Below are 25891 nucleotides of genomic sequence, written 5' to 3'. Positions count from 1 at the left end.
TTCAGTTTTGGGGTGCATGCGTTTTTCACTTCTTTTTTTAACACTTTGGCCAGCTCGTCGAATTGCCTATTTGACTTAAAACCTTAAACTTTAACTATTCACCACTAAACCTTAAAATTATTAACTTGACTGACCCAGGTGGTCATTCTCTATACCATGGTAACCTCTATTTAAATTCGGAACTGCCGCGCGTCTAAAAAATCAAAAATCATTACTACAATTAATTTCTACGTCTAAAAGCACTACGCAATAGGTGCGCTTAATCTTAATTGATTAAGGTAGGCCTTATTCTTTAATTAAAGTAAATACTGAACTACTGAAATATCTTAATTATTACTTGCTTATTGACTCTGTTGTGATGATGCGTTTGTTTTTACCAGTATCTCCAGTAATCTTCAACATCTGCCAAATTAAGTTAAACCTGAACGCAGCATTCTAAATGGATTTCAAACTGTCTTAAATATGAGGAACTACCCTGAATACGAAGCTTTGAATAAATTCTTATTAAAATGTCTAAATTGATGATCACTTATTTCTATTCTGCTTAGCCCTACAAAGTTATTTATACAATATTTTCTGAATTGACAAAAAATAAGAATTTTTCCACCTGAGTTTCCATTACTGGAAGCCTGAGGTGGAAAACCTTACTGGAACCCTTACTGAATAATAATTGCCACCTGAGTTTCCATTCTGCCGTGATCGACAGCTCCTATCAGTGGCATAAAAAGAGCATTGAAAGGATGGTCCACGAGTATGGAATCTCTTAACATAATTGTTGAATTTTTGAATTTAGTGAAAGTAATTAATGAAATCAATGTTTTTTGTGAAATAATTAAATTAATAGATCTGATTTATTCAAGCTAACAATTATTTTTTCCAACAAAGTACTTCAACCAGCTATGAAAATGTTATTTTCAATTGTCGCTTATGATTCTTTGGCAACTGATGAGGCATCTCAATAATCTGTTACCCATTCAGCGTGAACGATTCTTTTAAGAATTTCTCCCGCTTCCCAGGATGCTGAGAATCATTAAAATTCTGCCTCATGGACATAAAAACTGAATGGAAAATACACTTCTTGGATATCCAAGTTTAGACATCTATTCCCTAATCCTACGATCTTATGTTGGAACAGCAATTGGATTTCGAAAGGGGTTTCATATTTAATTAAGTTATCATAAACTGTAAAACCTAATAGATTATAAGCCTAACGGAATATAGTCAGCTGTTGCAGATTTATTTTCTTGGTAGCAATCTTCTTAAGAGGTCACTTTACTGTTTGCCCGCACGGCTATAAAAAAACGTATATAAATGGTTCCGTGTTTGCAGCCCACAAGCTTTTCTAGAAAATTGGCAATTTGTTTTGCGAATATTTGCATGTTATTATGTTAAATAGTGTTGAATATGTTGAATAATGTTGTCGCATTCTTTATAGAAAACAACATGATGAAGAAATGGACAAACCACAATCAAAAATTCTTTATTTGTCCTCGACCTATAAACTGCAAAATGTATGAATGGATATGATAAAGAAAAGATGAATATCATAATTTTTGATGAATATCAAAAATATGATATTCATCATTGTAAGTTTCTTAACACGTCTTATAATTATAGTAGCATTTTTTCAGTAATTATTGATCATTCACATTTTTTTCGCTGACAATAAAAATTTTTGTGAACACGTCAATCCTTGAATATTCTTGAAGGAAGTAGAAGTGTAGGCCTATAAATACGAGCAATCTTTTACGGAGAAAATCGCAGGCTATTGCAGTTTGTTTGTCCTTGCTATACGAAAATCTACCTCTATATAGGCTGCGCCTCGCAGATCTAGAGAGGCTGCGCCTCACAGATCTAGAGAGGCTGCGCCTCGCAGATCTAGAGAGGCTGCGCCTCGCAGATCTATAAAATTTTGTGAACACGTCAATCATTGAATATTCTTGAAGGAAGTAGAAGTGTAGGCCTATAAATACGAGCAATCTTTTACGGAGAAAATCGCAGACTTTAGTAGTTTGTTTCTCTTTGCTATACGACAATCTACCTCTATATAGGCTGCGCCTCGCAGACCTAGAGGGGCTGCGCCTCGCAGATCTAGAGAGGCTGCGCCTCGCAGACCTAGAGGGGCTGCGCCTCGCAGACCGAGAGGGGCTGCGCCTCACATATCTGAAGAGGCTGCGCCTCGCAGATCTAGAGAGGCTGCGCCTCGCAGATCACACGTCGCGTGTTGGAGCACAGTGTGTTGGAGAAGCGGTACATCCACAGGGAGCTCAGCTCCAGGCAGTTCTCCACGCCGGGGCTGTCGGGCTCTTGAATTCCGGCGCCGGTCTGGAGAGAGAAGTCAACAACGGGTGAAAAATTCTAACAACATAGCATTCGTTGATATAATTTGGTGTTGCTTCATTAGGGAAGATTTCAAACATGCTGAACGTGGTTAATGGTATTTATCAATCTGTAAGTTGAAACAAGCTACATCATTACCATCAGCTTGCGGACAAATACCTTATAGCGCTAGCATCACGCTGCTAAATTAAAGATGCACGGATTAAAAAAAGCAATTAACTGAAGAAAATGTGGGATTTCTTGCCACGGGATTTTGATATTTCACAAAAAAAGTTAATAATTATAAGTCGTGAAATCAGTCAAGGTTCACTCCTCATTCAAGAATTAGTTTAAAAAAATAACAGGAGCTTCTATACTAATTTGAAAATTCTTTGTCAAAATTCTGCACAATAATCGCAAGATGCAGAAGTCCTGCGGATACTTCATATAAATTGTCCCAAACGACGTAATAAACGATTTAATAATTCAACGTTCCTAATTCGACGCCAAGTTATCGTCTTTGCCGAGATCAGAGACATTGACAAGATTTAGGTTCAGTGTCCCTACATTGAGTCCGATTCACAAGGTTTATGTGCGATATCCTTAACCTTAATCGAATCGACAGTGCTGTATTCCTAACTTGAATGTGAGGTAAGAATACCACCTGTCAGGCGTCTCATTCTTATCATATTATTAGATTACAGAAACTGTTATGAAGACGCAGTGGACATTGATGGAGTGAAAAACCCTTAATCATTATACGTCACGTGAGCGAGGCCGCTCCCACGATGTGGGCGGAAGCATCATGCATTATATAAGAGGACGTGACAGTACGGTGACGCAGAAATAGTATAGTAAAGTATCTTCGGCGTTGAAGAATAGGTCTGGATAGGCCTGTCGCCGATTATTGTACTTTTCTTGACTAATTCAAAGATCTAAAAGACTGTCTTTTTTATCAAATCTGTTCAATGGACGGTAGCATTAAAATCGTTTATACTTGTATTAAGTTGAATACTTCAATGAGATCACCACGCAGACGTCAATAACTGAGGCTTGGAAGCTTCATAATCTTCAGTTATGTATGCTCACTGCTCTGCAAGTGAGTCAGCCTGACGGTCGAAGGTGATTGCGGTCCCACCTTCATACTCGTTCCTATTCGCTGATTTTGTTACTTATACCACCCCGTATGAAGTTAAGTAAAGGCGTTTTTAAACTTGGATAGAATAAAAGGCATTTTTGCAGATTTTTTTTACAAGTAGTCGAAGAATCTTGTTTTCAGCATATTCGTCTTCTTTATATTTTAATCAGGGTGGCAGCTTAATATTGCCGTGGGAAGTAGCCGTTTGTTATTGCCTCCTGACTCACCCATTAACCAATCAATGAATGGCGTTATTGCCTTGACCTGCATCAGTTTTTATTCCACAATTTTTAATTTGTCTTATAATTAGAGTTTTCTTAAAATAGAACTCGTACATTTTCTAAATTTTATACTAAAAAATGCAGCTTCTTAACTGATCACATTTGAGACATTTCACATGATAACTGTATCTTACATTTGCCCAGTATGGCAGTCCCATTGCCATTGTAGAACCGTCAATCCAGCGCCATTGCCCTTCCAATGCCTCATCGGAGCCACCGATCCAATATCCATCAGGGCTGTAGCCTTGTAATGTGAAAAGACATGAAAACATAATAAAAAATTGAATTGAAGCATGACATAAAAACAACTATCAATTTAGTTCGGAGTTGCCTGGGATCTATAAATAATCCATTCAATTTTAGACTCGCTATCCCGGCTACCGACAGTAATAGTAAAACTAATGAGCTTAAATTAACGAATAACCTGCTAAAATTCACAATACACATTTAAGATACAACACACAGCTTACATTTTACTCCAGTTACAAAATACGTTGCACTTTTCATTTGTCTTCTGAATCCCACGTATATTTTTATATGTCTTCTGAATCCCAAACCAACCCATTATAGAAGTAAACACATTCCCAATAATCTAGACCTGGTGTTTACCAGTGATGAATCAATGTTGGATGAGCTTCGTCACGAGGCTCCGTTGGGCAAAAGCCATCACCAATTGTAATAAAGTGTTGCTGCAAATTTCCCACTACTGTATGTCAGACTACGAAGTTTAAGTAGGACCGACTCTGACGTCGGTGTTAAATTGATTATATGGATATTGTATATAGGGGCTTCTGGGGTGCGTTTCCAGGGTACTTATCATGTCGGGATATTGTATATAGGGGCTGTTGGGGTGCGTATCCAGGGTACTTATCATGTCGGGATATTGTATATAGAGGCTGTTAGGGTGCGTATGCAGGGTACTTATCATGTCGGGATATTTTACATAGAGGCTGTTGGGGTGCGTATCCAGGATACTTATTTTGTCAGGATTTTGTACATAAGGGCTGTTGGGGTGCATATCTAAGATATTTGTCGTGTCGGGATATTGCCTGATCCTGAAAATTTTTCTTAGTGGGTGAATTGCGAGGCATCGATAAAATGGGATGGATTGGAACTAAAATTGAAGAGTGACTTCTAAATTGGTATTGTTATAGTCTTGAAATAATTAATCCTACCAATTTGCAGTCAAAGAATACGGTAAATTATTTCAAAATGGAAATATATATATTTTTTCTACAAAAACAGAGGATAAAAAGGTTCGATTCTAAATTCTAAAGATTATAACTTGGAGGTTGGAGTTATATCCAACTGGGAGTTTCATTCCCGGCCCCAGTAAAGCTTGGAGAGATATGCGTGATGAACCTTAAAACTATTTGTACAGTGATAAAATTATCTTTACATTGTTAAATAGTACGCAGGAGAATCATGGGAAAACAACACAGCTATATATGTATAGGTTCAAGAAGTGTAAAGCTCCTCTCAATGGTAGCGCACGAGAATGTACATTGCTTTGTTAGAATGAAGTTAGTCAGGAAGAAATTAAAATTTTTAGGCAAGATACTTTCAGACAAAATGCAGAGATCAAATTTTATGGTTGTTTACCTTGATCGTTGAGGTAGGAGGTAACCTTGCTGTACTGGTCGCAGTCATCTAGAATTATTAGATCTCCTCCAGTCGCTCCACACGAGGTGCGCGCATCGCTCCAGCTATTATAATCAGTCAGAAGTAAGTGAATGCATTGTGTGCCCAACAAGACGTACGGAGTGGCGCACAATCCTGCCGGGAACGAAAAGTTTATGGTGTGTTGAACAAAATTAAAATCCGACAAAAATTATTATAAATAAGAATACATTGAGTCGAGTGAATAATTTCTTGACGAAAGCACGTGTAGACTTGCTCCAAATAACTGAAATAATTATTGAAACCAATTGGTAAAAAAAATTATTCTTAACCCAGGCTTGAAACCAGCATTGATATTCATTTAAAAAAATAAAATGTGCCAGACGCTTCAGGTTATCCGTTTGTTCATTCTCAAGGAGACACTGTTTTAAGGAAGGCACTCACCATCCGTTGGAGTTCTTGAGCACACAGCGTAAACTACGAAGCCTGATTTGGTACAACTCAAGTCATTGAGCAGCCAGCCCCTGGTGGCGCCTATCATGGCGCAGTTTTCACCCCTAAGAGCATTGTTGGGCTCTGTCTTCCCATCTGCTGCAATATTCTGAAGAGAACCAACACTAATTTTATTTCGAAATAATTCATGCACTCAAATACTGAATTAATGACGAACGTACGAGCAAATTTATAGCTAACCAACGTTATCTTATTATAATTATTGTGAAAGTATTTCTGAGAACAGCTTAGTCGTTAATTCTGCAATATTGATACCGTAATGGTCGCAAAAATAATAAAATGGAAAAATATGTAGGCGAAGGTAAAATTGTTCTATTTCGCATCCTTTTATCATGGGACTTTGCCTTGCTTCAAAGCTTGGTGTTTCCTAATGTCTTGTCCTAATTTCATAAACTATTTTGTGTCACACAAAAGTAGTTTTTTGTGTGTATTCGTAAAACGCATCAAGTCACTCACGACCGCCCAGAACGGAGCGCCCATCTGCACTGCGGTGCCGTCGTTCCACTGCCAGACGCCGTTAGCCGACGAGTTGGTGGCGCCCAGCCAGTAGCCGTTGATGGCGTCCGCTGAGTCTGACAGAACACATGGGGAAACAGAAGATGCTTAGCAATCCAAACTTGAATAAATGGTGGAAACGATGTATTGCATATTAACCCATCACGCTATTGATATCGATTGGGATCTCAGAGAATAGGGGCTGAAGACTCGAGTGTCTAGTAAAGCTTCGAAGGATACTATAAAGCAATACCCTGTCGATGTCCTATTGATTGAAGGTTGATATTGAAGTTAATTTTTAATCTTGATATTGAAAATTGACATTGTTAGAAATAAGTAAAAGATTGTCGAACAATAAGCTACTTCATTCAGACAAATTACATAGTGTGCTTTGTGCTATGAGGGACGTCTTGATGAGAAAGTTGAGAAATACCTATTTAATTTATCATTGGCATAAGAATTACGTTGGATTCTTCATGACGTTTTAATCTCACATCCATCGTCGACATAAGTAGCAACATCAATGAAGGAAGCGCAGTCGTGCAGCACGGGCAGCCTGCCGAAGTTCTGGTAGCAGTAAGCCACCGCGTCGTCGTGCGTGAGGTTACCTCCAAGATGGCGGTGGATGCACTTGGACCCAACGACCTCATAGCCAGCGGGACACTCAACTGCCATGGCGCCTGTCATATCGAACGAGAAAATTTAATATCACAATGAATTCATTTTTCGGGAAATTTCGCGAATTATTTTAGAATAGATTGAATGAGACTGTTTCATATTTTATGAAAACTACAAAAATCACACAAGAAATTCACAAGCTACGAAAATAATAAATTCTTCAACATAACAAATGAATTACTAAATAGACTCTAAAATTGCTTGGACATGTTTGCACAAAACTTGTTCAAGATTTACCGTAAGCTGAAGAAAATTGTATGCGGGAATATAATTTCAGTAAGTTGAACACTTCGAATTTGACGTATCTCTGCAAAAAAAATTCACACGAGCCCATGCATGTGTCAAAAACGCTATTTTCTCGTAATGCTCTTGCCGCATGGAATATCCATCTTGTTAAATATTAAACTATGTAAAAAACATTTTCATAATAAAATTTCTCACTTGTTTATGCCTTTTTATTTCGTATTTTAAGATTTGCAACAAATATTAATCAGAAGTGAAGCTCATGATATTAAAAAGTCTTTTTACTTCTACGTTAGTTAAGCCTAATTAATGAAAAAAAGGTCAGCAATCATTTAATTGCAATAACAAACCGAAGTAATGGAAACATGCCGCCAAAATTTTTGAATCTCCGTCGCAAAAAATCCCATCAATATTGTTAACGCCACATCAACTGGAAATATACACAGGGAAGAAATAACTCAAAGGTATACTCATAATACAGGGGAGTATGTGTCCCAGGGCACGTATAATATTCCTATATGAAGGCTCGCATTAGGTATGAGTGATACTCATTACCTATGAAGATGATACTCCCCTGCGACAGGGAACAACAGACATACGACGAAAATAATACACAGCACCTGGGACAAGATAAAGCGAGCAGATGATGAAGACGATACTCACCTGTGACAAGGAACAACAGACATACAACGTAAATGATACTCACCTGTGACGAACACAAGCAGGCAGAAAACTTTCTTAAGACTCATAATTATGGATTTGCAATTCACGTAACCTGCGTATGAGTTCTACCGGACTGCAGGATTGCGATGAAATTCTGTTTCCTTACAGACTTGGAGACAACGCGTTTTTTTGAGACAGTCTCGGGCGCACTGAACGTGAGCCTGATCACCAGCTGTATTTATGGCGCATTAAGCCACATATAATGTATTGACTACACGTACTGCATTCACAAGACATTCACGTGGTAAGAGATATTCCATCAGATGTGTTTCTCAGACCATATTCATACCGTGAGAAGTTGTAACCTTTCTCGCAGCTGCTGTTGATAGCCCAGTACATCGCTGTATGAGGTACATATACAATATATACTTGAACATAGATTTCCGTCTAAGGAAACTTTTCAGCTAAAGAAGAAATCGTGAATCGTCTCCTCGCTTTCACTTTACAGACCACTTTTTGAAACAGATCATCGGTAATGACTGAAGGTCCACCACTTCATTCCTCATCACGAATGTTTGTGCGGCCATCTTTGTTGGCCCTAACCCATTTCCATCACTCGGAGTGTTTCCACCATACATTTCTGATAAGGCGATGAATGTCAACTGGCTTAAAGTCTTGTATACAGATAAACGTACGTACGTGGCAGTCGGTGGGATTCGCAGGTGAAAGCGCTTAGAACAAGTAAACAGATGTACAGTAGATTCCATCGGATCGTTCCGTGATGGCGCTTGTGGCTTCCCAACAGATGTAGCTAGACTGCGTTCATGCGCCAAACGGCAGCCACAGCTCCGTGGCGGCTTAATTTGAAATGGAGATTACTCCAAAAATGCTGCCACTCATACATTGCCACGACGGCCCCTTAACCCTCTACCGCGCGACCTGAGTAACCGAGCAATATTTTCACAAGCCTACTTCCCAAAAAGGATACGTTCTAGTGAGCGCAAAATGACTTGCACTGATGGTTGCCATCACGTACGACAACTTTGGAATGTTCTCTGTTGCGTACAAACGTCTTCAGGTTGCTACACTCGATAGTTTACGTATAATTCAAGTTGAAAGTTATGTTCCCTGAGAGTGACATACGGCGGTAGATGGTTAAGGTATCTGCTTAGTTGCTAGCCGAGCGTCGCCAAATCTGCCAATTTACTCATTAATAATAAAACGTATTACTCTCCATATTACTCGTTACACTTTAATACATATTACACACTATTTATATATTGCCGATTACACCTTACTCAGCCATCGCTCACACGGCAAGAGAATTTCTTATGCAAGAAATCTCCTCAATTTCGGCCACGACGTTTTTCGTCGTGATTGGTAGTTTGCCCATTACGATTTTCCTATTACGTCGCATTGAATAAAAACAATTGTATAAAAAGTATCTTCCTATAAATAAAGTCAACTAATATTGTCGCCTTTTTCTGTGGGAGAATACTTGAGGATGAATGAATGGAATCATTCCAAGAAAAAATAGTTTATTTTTCTTTAAGCTGTAAAACGAGCATTTTTAACTAGGATTTATTTAGTTATCGTAATTTATGATAATGTAAAAAATAATTATTGATTTGTAACACATTTCTTATTCAAACAATAACTATATTTAGGTACAGGTCGATCAATGAATTAATAAATTCAACCAAGTCGAATATCGTTCAGCGTTCTGATTCTTGGCCCTGCAAGCAGGATCTCTGATGGCCACAAAAATTGCATGCAATAATTCTCAATGGGGGTTTACTCACAAATTACAGCAACCTTCTTTCGTTAAACCGCAGCCGGTTTATACAGAACGTTTACAGTATTATTGTACTTGGCCCATGCTGGCCTTCCTTCGGTTGACGTATATCCACTTTAAAATGATCTATTTGTTCTGGGATTTATAGTCTCATAAGGAGTTTCATTGTATTATCTCTGCTGCAAGATAGTTACCTGTATATTCCTCAATATTGGCTGTACCTCGCAGATCACACGTCGCGTCTCGGAGCACAGCGTGTTGGAAAACCTGTACTGCCACGCAGAACTGATCTCCAGGCAGTTCTCCACTCCAGGGTTGTCGGGTTTTGAAGGTTCTACACCATACTGAAAAGGAAACCGAGGATCAAATATACTAAACATTTTCGCCTTTTCATAATTATGATATTATTAGCTAAATATAATATGAATGAATATAATTTGCCCCATGAACTACCTGATATCGAAGTTTCAAACAGATGCTCTTGTGTCCATAAAAACAGCGCAATCCATTCAGCCCAATTCATACGGATTGGGCTGTTTTCCAAACGGATACAAAGTAATGAGACCTTCATTACTTTGGTATACCACCAAATTCATTTGAATAACCGCTTTGAGCTAATTCTTGAAGTTATAAATTCATCACTCCGTAGCAATTTTTTTGTATATATAGTTCCAATGTTGATTAGTGATGGGGTCAATTGCACGCCACATTAAAAAATAGTGCCGAGGAAGAAAACAGGCCGCTACTTACAGGAAAATTCTGCGTCAAAGTTTGCCTACCGAAACGTCGATCAGGAGGATCGGCCGAGACCTCTAACTTCTTCCGAGGCTTCTGCCGACACCTCCAGCGACAGAGAAAACTTTGTCAACCCCGGCGGGATTGAATTAAAGATGGTAGCTCGAAATTTTGCGCAATGTCGCGGACTTTTCAAGGAACTGAGTCGGAGTTTGAATCGACTCGAACATTCATGTTAGATTTACTTTAATTTAGTAACTTATGCCAGGATTCTGGCACTGATTTTGCCTCTTTTAGATTGTGTTTTAATGGAATTCATTCTCAAAATAAATATTTACATGCTGTATATAATATAAAAAGTTTTCTCAATAAATATAACCTGCAAGTTTAAATTGTCTTACATTTGCCCCGTATGGAAGCCCTATCATCATCGGTGAACCGTCAACCCAGCGCCACCGCCCTTTCCAGTCTTCATCGGAGCCACCGATCCAGTATCTATGCGGTTCATAATGGCTTTGTCAACATAAGAGAAAGGAGAACACAACTAAAAGAGAAATGAAAAAGCAACTATCTATGAGTTTTTAACCCATGTAGGACCAGTGTTAGGTCAAATTTAAGTTGTTCTAAGAGGCATCACTAAAATTTATAGCTAAGATAAGTACAGGTAAAACGCAGGAATCAGATTATGTGGGTGGTTACCTTGTTCTTCGAGGTATGCGGCAACTTTGATATACTTTCATCCAGAATTACCAGATCTCCTCCAGTCGCTCCACACTGAATGTGCGAGGTGCTCCAGTTATAATTAATCGGTCAGAAGTAAGTAAATGCACTGCGTGCCTACCAAGATATACGGACTGGTGCACAAGCCTGTATGAAAGTAAAAGTTTATACGATATCAAATGAAATGAAGATTGAATAAAAAATATTGGGGTTGTATGAATGATTATTTCGTCGATCCAATAAAGTTGGTATGATTATATTCAAACAAGACTACGCTACAAAACACTTCATCACGACCAAAGAACCACTGTTGAACAAAAAGGCCATATACTGAGCACGTATGTCACAAGCCAACGTCCGAACCGGGGTTGAAAGTTATTGTCGAAATGTCGAAAAACATTTGATTCTAAAAATTTCTTTCGTCTAACATAGGCCCAGGAGTTGAAGTAAAATTCATTTCGATAATTTTTTTAAAATAGCAAGATGTTTGAGGTTCGTCCATTTGTTTACTATAAGAGTGCATGACCTTGTACTGAAGAAATCCCTCACCATCCACTGGAGTTCTAGAGCACACAGAATAAACTGCTTTGCTTGAGGAACAACTCAAATCATTGAGTTGTTCCTCAATGATTTGAAACACTTTAGCTCGAACTGTAACTAGCGGACAACGGACTGCAACCAACCAGCCCAACTCGCCAGTGGAACAGCATGAATCCTGCCGTGCACCACCAAACGGTCACTTTTAGCTCACAAAAGTGGCCGTTCGACCCTATAGGCTAACTTGCTGTGCTAAGCAATAAGCGCTTGCTGCCATATTGGCAAAAAAAATGCCCAATCATGGCGATCACAAAACCCCCTACAGAATGAAGAAATCTAGACAGTGAGTACAACAGAAACTTCAGCATGGCTGAAATAGACCATGCTATGCAGAGACTACGTCAAACTACACCAGGTGCAGATCGGGTCCATAATGCCTTTCTAAAACCTTTGAGCACTGAACAACTCTGAGAATTGTTACTGATCTTGAATCAGAGCTACTGCACAGGCATCGTCCCATCAGCCTGGAAGGAAAGGGTTGTTTTACCCATATTGAAGCCTTTGAAGGACCCTTCACAGCCCACATCATACAGGTCCACTGCCTTATTGTCCTGCATTGGTAAGCATGAATGAATGGTGGCACACACTCATGTAAGCAGGCGATATTACGATAGGATGCCGTGCAGAAACTATGAAGGCTGCAAAACTGATAATGACTGACAACCTGAATGTCATTCGAGACTACTTTAAACGCAGGGGTCAAGTGGTCAACCCCAATTAAAGATTCTTCCAATACTACTTTGATATATGAAAACAGGTCCCAATTATGCGCTACGATGGAGAGCCCATCACCTACAAACCACAACACAGAGAACTCGGCATGATTATTGATGCCCCTCGCCTAATCGCGTTCACTGCTCACTAAGCTGGATGTACTGCAGAACGCCTGCCTGGATGTACTGCCTAATCGTGGAGGCACGACGTACACTCTAATTGTATCTTTACAAGTTGAAGCCCATATACCGGCCCCATACTTACGACGGTTTATACTCTTGGAGCCCAACTGGCCCTGAGACTGCAATACCGACCGGCAATTGAGCTGAAACATCACTAATGCAGCTCCCCCGGCCAAGGGCAAACTCCACTCCGGACGGTGCTGTCACCAATCTTTGCTCTTATGCTTCTACACCAAGTGCTCTTTGGTTGTCTTATGTATAAAAGAGATGCTAAGAAAGCTAAACCTCCATAGACATGTAGTTCTCCAGTGGGTGAAAGCGCATGCTGCTGGGACAAGAGCAGAGCTGGGCAGCGCTACTTTGAAATGTAGCGGCCACTACCGCTACCGCTACATGCTCTAAATGTAGCGGGCGCTACTGCTACCGCTACAATTGCTTAAATGCAGCGCCGCTACCGCTACCGCTACTGAAAATGTAGCGGCCGCTACATGTACATGTAGTGCGCTACTGCCCACCTCTGGACAAGAGGAAACGAGTTGGTGGATCGTGCAGCCAAGTTGGGACATAATCTAAATCACAGCTCCCTATATCCAGTTGAATACTCTGATCAAGCACACCGACTCCATAAAAGATTTGTTGCTAAATGGCAGGCCGATTGGCAAAATAGTGTGGCAAACTCAGGGACAGATCGAAACCCTACCGCAGTGTGAGATGACAGGGTGGCCAGTGGTTAAAGTTCAGAGTACCAAGATTGGTGCAGAAAGTCGCGGGCTCGATCCCAGCTTTGTGCGCCAGTTTCTGGTCAGAATCGGCGAGGAGGCCGGGTGGTTAAGCACAGCAGAATTGTAGCAGTGTGTAAAAATGATGTGAATGTTCTTCGATGTTAAGAATCGGCGACAGGCCTACGGCCTAATAAACGCTGAAACCGCTATTATTATTTATTATGACCTACTTCCTGTCCTATGGCTACATGTACGATCTCGACGAATCTCAGTTGTACTGGCACGCCTGTTCATGGGACATGTAGGCGTGGGTGCAACCTACACAGATTCTCCATGTGTGCTTCACCATTATTTGCTGCTTGTAGTGTGGAAGAAACTATTGAACACCATCTGCTTGAGTGTAGCCAATATACCATTGCACGCTAACTGAGACAGACCTTGTTGAGCATAGAGATACAGAACCTGACAATACGAATCCTGCTTGGTGGAGGCGACTCCCCAACATGGAAACAATATCTCATCATGAAAGCAATGAGCACATATCTCTCACAAATACGAAAGGGCTGGACACGTTATAAAACCGATGAACAGATGTGGATTAGCAAAATGTAAGAAGAAACATGAAGCAGAATGACAGTGGGGTAGTGCAAGAAGAAGTAGAAGTGAATCGAATAAGAAACAAGTTAACTTCATAATAAGCTTTAAAATTTATAAATCATCTTAATAAATTTGACTGCAAGTTGCATCAAGTCCAGAAACTCCATCAACCATTGTTATGTCCAAGTGCGACAGTTGACCTGAAGTGAGGTCATAGGGCAGGGTGGCTTAGTGTTTACAGTTCAGAGTACCAGGATTGGAACAGATAGGTGCGGGTTCGATCCCAGCTCTGTGCGCCAGTTTCTGGTCACAATCGGCAAGGAGGCCGGGCGGTTAAGCACAGCAGAATTTGGAGCAGTGAGTTCGAGACCGCAACAAGCTGTGAATATTCCACGATGCTAAGACTCGGCTACGACCTAATAAACGCTGGAAGCGCTACATTTCGGGCAGGGTAGCCCAGTGGTTAAAGTTCAGAGTACCATGATTGGAGCTGTTAGAAATTTCCACATTCCTTAGGATCTAAATTTGTTCTTTTTCTCCATACCTATTGCTGGGCATGGGTTTGTAAATAGTAAGAGTTGGCTGAAAGATTTGTTGATGGAAATATCCGTTTAATTTTGCTCCGTAGTATAAGTGGAGGTGTATAAAGCCATTCCTTTCTAATTTCTGGACTTAGGTTTGAGTGATCACTCTTTGTTTTTCGTTTAATTTATTTTCGTTGATAATGCGTGTTCGTGCTTTCTTTGATTTGGAAAGGGCCGACTCCAGTGTTTAATTTGGGCTTTGTCTTTTCTTGTGGCACGACCTCCCTGACTTTTGAGCTTCGGCTTTATACTCGAATAACGTTAATGTGTTCCTAACTTATTGCAAAAGCTTGGTCCTATCCTATGCTAAATTTGCTAGTTAATTATTGGAGTCAGCCCACCCTTACTTCTACTATCATAATTTCCTTTTACATCGCCTCTTAACAGGCCTCTTAAAGTTACAGTTTAACCGCTTGGTGGCTAAAGATTTTAAGGTGGGTATGAGGCGGTTAATGCAGTGACAGCGCGTCTTACATTTGGGCTCATTGAGCTCATAATTTTGATTACAAATTAATTTACAGCTATTTTTTCCTTTTATTCGATAGAATAACTGCGTATCCGGTGGGACACATCGTTCAATCTTTTTGGGGGGACTATCAGCGACAGTTCAGTTGGGGGAGCCTTCAGTTTGTCATGGTGTGTACAATTTTGCTTCTGTGAATGGTTTTATTGAAACTTAGTGCGACATTGGAATAAGATTGCTGTAATGCAGAATTGTAAAATTTATAAGTTACTTCTTGCTTCTACAGTTATGTTGGGCCGGGTTTATTCGTCAGTATAAAGTCGATGAGCCTGTACCGGAACCGATACCAAGCGTTATTTTTGGGACTTGGTTCTATCCTCAATATTTTGTGAATGCGTTTGCTTCCTCAAGCTCTGGACCAGTTGTCTCTGAAATAAAAGTTCAATTTGTTTGCCGTTTTGTATTAAGCCTAACAGAGCAGGGGTGCAGGTTCGATCCCAGCTCTGTACGCCAGTTTCTGGTCAGAATTGGCAAGTAGGCCGGACGGTTAAGCAAAGAAATTTTGAAGTTCAGGCCCGCAACAAGCTGTGGATGTTCTGCAATGTTAAGAATCGGTAACAGGCCTATGGCCTAATAACATAACATAACCAGAGGTGGGCAGTGGCGCGCTACATGTTGCGGCCGCTACTAGCGGCCGCTACATTTTCAGTAGCGGTAGCGGTAGCGGCTCTACATTTAAGGCAACGTAGCGGTAGCAGTAGCGCCCGCTACATATTCAAGTAGCGATATGATGTGGCCTGTCGCCGATTCTTGAACTTTTCGTGACTTGTTCACAGAATATCTAAAATCGTGTCATTTGACCGGATCTTTTCATGATTGACGATAGTTTGAAATAGCTACTAGACTTCCACCGGGTTCGTTATGGTGCTAAGCATTTCAAGTCTGAACATATATTTTTCCATAGCTTTATCTAGTCTGTTCTTGAACGCGTTCATACTCGAAGCGCCAACGATGTAACATCGGAGCACCAACCCTGTTCGGACCGCCAACCCTGTTTCGGAGCGCCAACCCTGAGGCGCCAACAGCCTCAGTGAGGCTGTTCCACATATCGGTGATTCGAAGCGAGAAGAAATGTTGTCGCGTGGACAAGTTGCAGCGCAGTTTTTTTAGTTATAGCCGTGGCCTCTGGTGTTGGTTCTTGTTTCAATCAAGGAATCCTTCGGGGACCTTGTATGAACCATGAGTATACTTGTATACATCAATGAGGCCCCCGCGCAGACGTCGATAAGTGAAGCTTGGAATCACCATAATCTTTAATCTTTCTTCATAGTACTTTCCCTTCAAGCCTGGAATTATCCTTGTTGCACGTCTTTGAACATTTTCTATTAAATTTTTGTCATTTTCAAATCTCGGTGACCACACAACGTTTCCAAACTCTAGATTCGGGCGCACGACAGCAACAAACAACTGCTTCATCGCTTCCGCTTCAAGGAACTCTTAAGAGCGTCTGATTAGACCAAGAAGTTTGTTGTATGTATTAGCTTTCGTTTTATCATGCTTAGGAAATTTCCGCTCTTTGTCGACATAAACTCCGAGATCCTTTTCCTCACTAGACTTTCGATCATTACTCTCTCGTTGTAACCATGTCTTCTCATACTGTACGTAATCTTGCTGTTCATTGTTCTTCCCGAGGTTAAGTACTTTACACTTGTCAGCATTAAACCGCAGCGGCCACGAATCAGCCCAGTTAACGAAACTGTCAAAATCATCTTGCAATTGCACTTTATTTGACGCATCTTTCACTGTATTATAAACTTTTGTGTTGTCGGCATACATGGAGCACACGCATAAAAGCAACGAACAAAATAGGCCCAGGAACGCTTCCTTGTGGCACGCCACTGCGCACTGATGCCTAGTCTGACACAGTTCCGTTAATGCTTACACGATGTCGTTCACCTACTGAGTGGAAAATCTCTGATCCATTGGTGATTGGAGTACGTTTCCCTCGATTTCCAAAGAATTCACTCTACGTAACAGCCGCTCATGCGGAACACTGTCGAACGCTGAAACCGCTATAGTACATATTATTATATTATCTCTGCACCTATAACCCGTCACCATCACCTAATCTTTTATATGCAGCAAACGTTCGCAATACCATGTTATGCGTTTTAGCAACGTCTATAATAGTTAAATATGGCGATCATAAAATAAAATCAAAAGTCAAAGAATCGAGCGGATCCGCAGTTGGATAAGGTTGACGAACGACGTGTCGGTCAAAGAATTTGCAGCACTCTCCCCTCGGCGTTTTGACAAAACAAGCTAGGTAGCCTAACAGCCTGCATCCCGGTACGGCGGCACGGTGAGTACTGAGTATTGACTGCTGAGTAGAATACCACTCTCTCTCATCCTAGTCATTCTTGTTGAGTAGAATAACTCTCTCGTTTTTTTCTGGAACGTTCCTCGTAGTCATTTAAAGCATTGTGTGTTCACATTACAAGATTCAAATGCCTCATGCCGGTACTAGTAATAGTTTTTACTACAATAACAGAACTACAGATTACTGAAGCAGACTATGAAGATGTGATACTGAGACTAACTACTGTAGTAACAAGGCTCATCACAGATTTATTGGATTGTTAATAGAATTTCCCATTCATTGCATTCATTTCTTCGAGCCGTGATTCCATTTCACTGAGCCGTGAATTCCATATCTCGGCCATGAAAAGCCATTTACAAGGCGCACATTTATTTACAAAGTCCATGCATGTGTTACCCCAAATCTCTAATTTTTCCCTAAAACAGTCAAATGGCAAAGATAAAATTTGTCTTTACCATAAGTTGAGCATGTATTAATCATTAATGCAGTGTTGCAGTCTGACTGCTTTGACATGACCGCAACTATGCGCGATCTTAAAGTTCAACAAAACATTTAGTTGATTTGTTTACATTACAATGTATATGTTTTTTTGGCAGGAACAGTAAAGCAATGCGGATTGTGGAAGTTGAAAATTTTATGAAGTGACATGTTTGCGAAGTGCAAACCGCAATTTTTCAATCAAACAAAAATTTATGACATTTGAGCCATGAGATTTCATACCTATTGAAATTATATGATATTAGAGCTGCAATATTTCAGACAAAAATAGGACTTTTCCAGCCCTGCCACAGTCCATGGTTACACAGTTCAGTACACACAGTGACACAGACAAGGCTGGAAAAGTCTGCCTTTTTTCTTAAATATCCTGGCTCATGGCTCTAGTATAATAGAATTTCAGTAGGTATGAAATCACATGGCCCTAATGGCATGTATTTTTGATTTTTTGTTAGATTGAAAAATTGTGGTTTGCAAGTTTGCAACTTCACAAACATATCCTTTCATAAAATTTTTAACTTCTGCAATGATGGTGCAATCTGCATTACTTCAACATTCCAGCCAAAATATCCTGCAAAACATAATTACAACAAGTCAACCCAAAATTTTTTCTTGAAGTTCCCATAGCTGCAGTCACGTCAGAGCCATCAGAGTCAGACTGCACTATCATGTGTTCACTGTTCAGTTGCTACGTAAGTGAAGCCAAATCATTGGCAAAATGTTAGTTTTGCTGTTTGACTGTTCTAGGATAAAATTAGAGGAGTAACACATGCACAGACTTTGTAAATTTACATTCACGGCTTGTTAATGGCTTTTCATGGCCCAGATATGGAATTCATGGCTCAAAGAAATGGAATCACTGCTAAAAAAAAATCAGTCATGGCTTGCCAAGTAGATATATTCCATGCCTGGTTACACAGTTACACTGTCTGGAGTCAGGACTCTGGAGTCTGTGGTCTGGTCACTCTGGTGAGTAGTGACTTCTGAAGTTCTTACCAATTTTATGGTTTTGATTCCTGCAAGGCTATGAGACGGTGTGGTATCCTCATTTCTGGTTTGGTAAAATCTCACCAATCTTAGGTTTTTATTACAAAATGGATTGAATCGTCAAAGGCCTGAAAACAGGCTACCAGGCTGCCAAATTACACTTCAATTCAAACCATGATGCCAATTAATACACTGAGCTCAAGAGAGCTTTGAGAGGCGGCTGCTCTTCTGACGTTGTGCAATTTACCAAGTACCAACTGCATGTCAAACTCCGTGATGTCATTCTCAATCTTTACTAGGTTTTTAATTTGTTTATGTTCAACAGAACAATTTTTACAATGAATATCTTCTAAAAATTATTGCAGAAAAGTTGCACAACTTTTATAGTTAATAACAGTGAACAACTGGACAAGTTGGGAGAAGTCCTACTTTTTTGTGAAATATTGCAGCTCTTAATATCATATAATTTCAGGAGGTATGAAATCTTGTGGCTCTAATCTCTTGTATTTTGTTTAATTGGAAAAATTCCTGTTTGCACTGTCAACGCTTCTGCCCACATATCCTGTAGAACATAATGATAACAAGTCAACCCAAAAGGTTTCATTGAAGTTCTCATAGTTGCTGTCACATCAGAGCAGTTGGACTGCATAATCACGTGTGATGTGTTCAGTTGCCATTAAAGTAAAGACAAATGTTATTGTTGCTGTTTGACTGTTTTAGGGTAAAATTGGAGATTTGGGGTAACATGTGCACAGGACTTTGTAAATAAGGTTGTAGCCCATAAACGGCTCTTCATGGCCAATGATGGCTGAGATATGGAATTCATGGCTTAAAGAAATGGAATCATAACTGGCAAATCCATAAAACCACAGCTCTGATTAAGTTAAGATATTTATGAATGATTGTTGAGCTTGATCAGATATAGGTGGTTTCAAGGATATGCCTTTATATTAATTTAATTCAACCTTTAAGTTCAATGCCTATGGGACAATGCCCCCATAGTTCAATGCCTATCAACTATTTTTATTTTGTCAATGACGTACTTTTCAGGAGCAATTGCAATCTGAGAAGGCAAGAACGTAACTCCTCTAGGATGAGCTTTGATTAAACTTGTCTAATGTCGAGTTTCTGAGTGGTACAAAAGGTCATGTGACTAGGTTCTCCAGACCAAATCAATGACAAATTGACAAGGGACGATATTGAAACAAAACATGAAAAGATTTCAAAACCTATACGTATACTTTTAAGGAAAGAGACTATTACAATACAGAATTTTACATGAGAATACTGTTTCCAATGTCCTATATTCCAGAACAAATTCCTATCCTATTACAGAGCTGGCAACAGAACTAGACATAATTTCTAACAGACACAGAATAGTTCATTCAGACTTTTACTGTTAATATTTCTGATTCAAGTTTAATGTAAAATTCTTCAATTACAGATGAATAATCATAATATATCTGATATATATCATTTTTCTACTCTTTTTCTGCTAGAGAATTGACTTTTTTTTTGTGCAGCTACATTTTGGTAGAAGATGCGCTTGGGGATTCCTCGGAGGAGCAGATTGGTGGTGCTGTTGGTGTGCAGTGCTGTAGTAATTTTACTGTTCCTTCTTATTCGCTCACCTGATTCAACTCTGCGGTATGATTCCCTCACATTTGCCAAACTACGGGTTAGTATTGTCAAAGATGTAAAAATTTTCCTTATTATCCAATTTCCATAAACTTTTTTGCTATGTTTGTAATTAATGCATAAATATATATTTATGTGTGTTCCAATAAACATTTCCATGTTTGCCTTGTGCTTCTGACCTTTTAAATTTCAAATTTGTAATTTTGCTAGAATCAGATTTTAATGTTTTTAAGAATTAAATTTCATTATTGATTTCAGCCTGCTGTTCGAGAGACAGTTAAATTTTTAGAAGACGGAAATGGCAATTTTGAACCTCCTGCTGACACTCCAAAAATAGGCCCAGGTTTGTATTTTTTTCTATAACTAACTTAGAATTGGGTTTTGAAGTTTGGTGGTGGAGTATGATTTAGTTAACTAATTACCATGTGTCCAGGATTATTCTTTATACACACAAAATAAATTAAGGTACCTAGCTTTCTCCATCCCAATGTGTACTTTTTGCAGATTTACAATATGTTCAAGTCTCTTGAATAAAACACTATGGTATGTTGGTGACTAAGTTGACTAAGCAGGACCTGCAAAGGAACAGTACATGCATTCTTATGTTATTCTCATCAGGTGAGGATGGTAAGGCATACCATCTGCCTCCTAGTCAACAAAATGAAGGAAGTCACAGTGTGAGTGAGTACGGCATCAACATGATTGTCTCTGATTCCATTGCTATGGACAGAAATATCCCTGACACTCGTCATGAAGAGTGAGTAAGATTGTTTCTGCTGTAAGGGAAATTGCGGTATGCATTTATTTTTATAAGGAATATTCTGAAATTTATGGTGCTTAATTTTATAATTGAATTCAGTGCCTTATAGTATACATGAATTAGCATCTATCTAAACTTAACTAATTTATTTCTATCCTTGTCGTGGTTTCTTTTTCAATTAATTGCTTAGAGATATTGAACCTAATATTTGTGATACGGTAATTCGGGAGGTTGTATTAGACAGGGTGCGTGCCAGTCATGGAAAACCTGGGAAGGTTATGGAATTTGAATTTTCTTTTCCAGGCCTGGAAAGTCATGGGATTTCATTTTCCAGGCCTGGTAAGTCATGGGATTTCATTTCAGGTTATAGAAAGTCATGGAATTTGGAAATAAATGGAGAAAAAAAGAAAGTGTTTTCCTGTGCTGCATGTGTTAACCCATTAATGCCAGTTCCACTTGGAACCAGCAGAGAAAAATGGATTCAGAATAAAATTATAAGATCAAATAAATATACAAGTGGATGCATAGGTTTGATGCACATCTTGTACATGTTCTGGCAAAGTTTGGTTTGCTGCCTTGACTACTTTCTTTTTAGTTAACATTCTAAGATTACTAGAACCAGGTCATGGAATTTTTTTTCTAAATACCGGTATGCAACCTGATTAAAGAGAGAAGAGGGCTAGGAGAAAAAGAGTGTATTTGAGTAGGTAGGTATTATAGTTTTTAGAAAACATCAATTAAGAGTTGTTTCTTCCAGTCCTGCAGCAATCATCTGCTATTGACATATTTTACAAGTCAGTGCAAATGCTTGCTAGTGTTAGTTCTTTTATCTTATTGATTTAGATGAATATTGTTTTTAGGTGTGCTCACTGGCAGTACCCGGCTGCTTTACCCACCACATCTGTTGTAATTGTGTTCCACAATGAGGGCTTCTCAACCCTTATGCGCACAGTGCACAGCGTCATCAACAGATCGCCTCCTCAGCTACTACATGAAGTCTTGCTTGTTGACGATTTCAGCGACAAAGGTTTGACCAAATATTGAGCCACATCAAACTTCAAGGGTTGGTTAATTATATGCTTCTTTTAAATCTATTCAAATCAAAGAAACGGATATGTGATATCCGATTGGCTACTGCGACAGTTGCTGTTTCTGTGTAGAAGTATTAATACGCTGTTTGAAATAACTGCTAAAAGGGGTGCGATCGGCGATCTAGTGGCCGACCGCAACGTGAAAATAAACGGTTTCGCCTTATTTTTAAAGGTGTCACCCTTTATTTGTATTGAATTAAAGAAACGGCGACACTGTGCTTTTTTCACATGCCAGCTGGCCACTGACGTGCAGCTAAAACCATTTTATGGCAATTTTCCAAACGATATGCTGTCTTATGAGCAGCTAATTTGAAGGAGCCACTGGATGACTACATCAGAAGATGGGGCAGCAAAGTGCGTCTAATACGCAACAAGGAGCGTGAAGGGCTCATCCGCACGCGCACTATTGGTGCGGAACAAGCACGCGGAGAAGTCGTCTTGTTCCTCGACGCGCATTGCGAAGTCAATAAGAACTGGCTGCCTCCACTGCTGGCGCCCATTTATCGAGACAGGTCAGGACATGGCTGTTGCGCATTTAATTATATAGATATTTCTTGTGAGAGTTAAGGGGAAAATTCATTTTAAGTTTTGCTTCATTGCTGGAAAGTGAATCTTCATGACGATACAGTAAATTATTGTGCTGATTATGGGCTATTCAAATATCCAATCGACTTTCGTTTAGAGAACTGCTATATTACTTCCTGAGGACAGAGTTCGTTGAAGTAATCTTCGACAGTCAAAGTGGACTGCAAGAAATAGTAAAGCACTTGTTGATACTATATTTGCATAAAGGACGCGTGACAAGGCGGGGTTCTGTTAGCGAGGCTATAGCTCCAGCCAGCAAACGTGTTGCTTGGAAGGCTGGGCAATGACTGACTTATCGGTGCTGAAGGCATTGCTTAGAACCGCTAGTTTGATATCACTGAAGATGACATACGCAATCAATGTAACAGCTTTGAGAAAGTCAATAGGTAGTTCGGTGTCGGACAATATCCTAATCCACCGCAGCCGATTTTTAATTTATATGCCAAGATCTCTAGGGTGATCAGTATTATTGTTATAAATTCTAACTATATTGGATATAGTGTTATATTTGTTAATATTGTTATAAAATGAATAGAGTATTAGTAACATAACATTTGTTCAAGGTTAGGCTAGAATCAATACTAAGCTGGATACGTTTCTTTAAGGTTTGTCAAGTTACAAATCACGATCAAGTCCTTGACATTTTTTTCTCTAGATTTGCCTGCATTGAATAGCTCCACGATAGCTGTCCGTTTTTCATTTTTTAGCCTTTGTTAAATTAATTTATCTTCACTAGAAAAATTCCTGATATAATTTCACAAATTATGATAGGTAGGTAAAATTAATAAAATATTTTAATTAAAATTAATTGTACCCATAAACATTGATCACGCGGTAAGAGAAGCCGATTGCAATCGAATAACATAAATGTACTATGTGTACTAATAACATATACTTTGTTTTAAATCCACTTTCATGTTGAGGAAAATGGCTGATCTGCGTATGTGATATTAACTCTCACCAATGCTGAGAATAAATGACGTAATTATGTAATTTATATAATTTATAAATATAAATTTTATATTTATTGCTGCATCATCAGGACAACTATGACGGTGCCAGTGATTGACGGCATAGATCACGAGACGTTCGAGTACCGCCCCGTGTACGGACCGGGTACCAACTACCGCGGCATCTTCGAGTGGGGGATGCTTTACAAGGAGACTGAGCTGCCGCCGGAGATGGAGAACGCTCGTCCGCACTCCAGTTCTCCTTACAAGTGAGCCTCGTGCTCCAACCCTTGGGTTTTACTATTAAAACTCGTTTAAGTATACGTAGCGGCTGACGGGAGTTACTAACTCTTAACTATTTTTGATAAAAGGGCCCCCGGTGTCAAACGATAGACTTTTAGTTTCCTTTTATAAAAACTTGGGGTGCTATGAGTACAGTAGTAGAGTATTATCTACTACTACTAGCGTAGCTATACTATAGTAGAGTATCAAGGTATTTAAAAGCAAAGAAAACGAAGAAATAAAGGAGCTATCGTTCGAATTTTTTTTCTTGTCAAGCCTCTTCATTCCTTCGTGCGCCTTTATGATGAACAGTGCAAAGTGGCTGTATCGGAGAGTGATTTCAGGATACTCGGTTCAACCTCTGGTTGTTCTGACTTGAGCATTTTTGGTACACACCATCAAACGAAAACCGTGTCTCAATCATGCACACAGTTCCGATCCTCTCGAAATTGTGAATCGCTATAGGCTTTTATTTTCTAGTGTTTTTTTTTTCTTGGGTATTAATCCTTTTGTGTCTCTTATGACTGCGTTCCGCAAGTATTTGTTATCGAGTTAAGGTTGAGTTGTCTTTTATTTGTCAATTTTAGGTCTTAATGTCTGACGTTGGATTTTTAATTATAATTATGGTTTTCATTGTCTAGATTGTCGAACTGACTACGGAGCTGGACTCCGAAACGTTTTCAATATCGATATGGTGAGTTTACTTGGCGTTTTCTTTGTTTTTAAATTCATTGTTAACTTGCGATTGAAGCAAACTGATGATATAAGTAGGAGAGTATCATAGATACCGCCACGAGCACACATAAGATGTTCAGTGGAATCTTGCGAAAAGGAAATTTCATGTTTGCTCCCATGGCTTGCTCTCAAGAATCAATCTTTACTGTCACTTCAACTGCATTAACAAATTGTGGTCCTCCGCTTTTCTCGTAGACACAAGCGTATCAATATCGCATTTGGTACACTCGATGACAACAGTTGAAGTATTTGCACTCTAATGCGCGAGGAAATTGTGAACGAAATAATTATTATCAGGTCGCCGACGCACGCAGGAGGATTATTTGCCATCGACCGCTCCTACTTCCTGGAGCTTGGCGCCTACGACCCTGGCCTCCTGGTGTGGGGAGGTGAAAACTTCGAGCTCTCCTTCAAAGTGAGAATCTGGAATTTTATTTCCAAATCGTGGCTCATGGAGCTTAGCACAACAGGTTAGGGCTGGATGCTTTCAAATTCCATATGTGTAAATGAATAAAGAGCACTACCCGCAATAAACATCTGCTGATCCGTCCTTAAAGCCGCAACTTACCTAGATATTGAACTGTGGTACTTCAGGTCTCCAAAGTTAGTCATTCTTACTCATCTTCTGTTATCTTACATTTCAAACCAAGAATATAGCACGATAATAGGTATTTGAAGAATTTATGGCTGTCAATCTGTAATTATTCCATAGCCAAAAACCTGAATCGATTTATTAATTAATTATGTATCTAATCCTACCTCTGGTGTTAGGTGTGGCAGTGTGGCGGCAGCATTGAGTGGGTTCCTTGCTCGCGCGTGGGCCACGTCTACAGAGGCTTCATGCCTTACAACTTCGGCAAGCTCGCCGAGAAGAAGAAGGGGCCCATCATCACAAATAACTACAAGCGTGTCATCGAGGTCTGGTTCGA

The 25891-nt window shown here is 39.5% G+C and overlaps 2 protein-coding genes across 4 annotated transcripts; one reads left to right on the top strand and one right to left on the bottom strand.

Moving 5' to 3' along the window:
* Positions 1-1039: 1039 nt before the first annotated feature.
* LOC108673296 (C-type mannose receptor 2) lies at positions 1040-8208 on the bottom strand. 3 transcript variants are annotated; one of them, XM_047880883.1, is made up of 8 exons: positions 7994-8208; positions 6861-7046; positions 6328-6443; positions 5803-5959; positions 5341-5514; positions 3873-3982; positions 2179-2325; positions 1040-1893 (listed from the first exon to the last, which is right to left on the bottom strand). In XM_047880883.1, exons 1-7 carry the CDS (start codon positions 8034-8036, stop codon positions 2188-2190), a joined length of 924 nt encoding a protein of 307 aa, XP_047736839.1. In that variant the 5' UTR covers positions 8037-8208; the 3' UTR covers positions 1040-1893; positions 2179-2187. The 3 variants fall into 3 exon arrangements, with proteins under 3 accessions (XP_047736839.1, XP_018016589.1, XP_018016588.1); XM_018161100.2 differs by lacking the exon at positions 1040-1893 and adding an exon at positions 1918-2106; XM_018161099.2 differs by lacking the exon at positions 1040-1893 and having other exon boundaries at positions 1918-2325.
* A 9081-nt stretch (positions 8209-17289) lies between these two features.
* On the top strand, positions 17290-25885 carry LOC108673295 (N-acetylgalactosaminyltransferase 7-like; the record flags this gene model as incomplete). The annotated part of the gene is made up of 9 exons (XM_018161097.2): positions 17290-17421; positions 20445-20599; positions 20818-20902; positions 21178-21316; positions 22180-22346; positions 22715-22922; positions 24038-24214; positions 25260-25377; positions 25734-25885. Coding segments are annotated over exons 2-9 (1184 nt in total), but the record flags the coding sequence as incomplete, so codon positions are not given.
* Positions 25886-25891: the final 6 nt, after the last annotated feature.

Source organism: Hyalella azteca, unplaced genomic scaffold, assembly GCF_000764305.2.
Source record: "Hyalella azteca isolate HAZT.00-mixed unplaced genomic scaffold, Hazt_2.0.2 contig6529, whole genome shotgun sequence".
Classification (NCBI taxonomy): Eukaryota; Metazoa; Arthropoda; class Malacostraca; order Amphipoda; family Hyalellidae; genus Hyalella; species Hyalella azteca.
The sequence above is the reverse complement of the archived record's forward strand: the minus strand, read 5'-3'. Positions and strand labels throughout refer to the sequence as shown.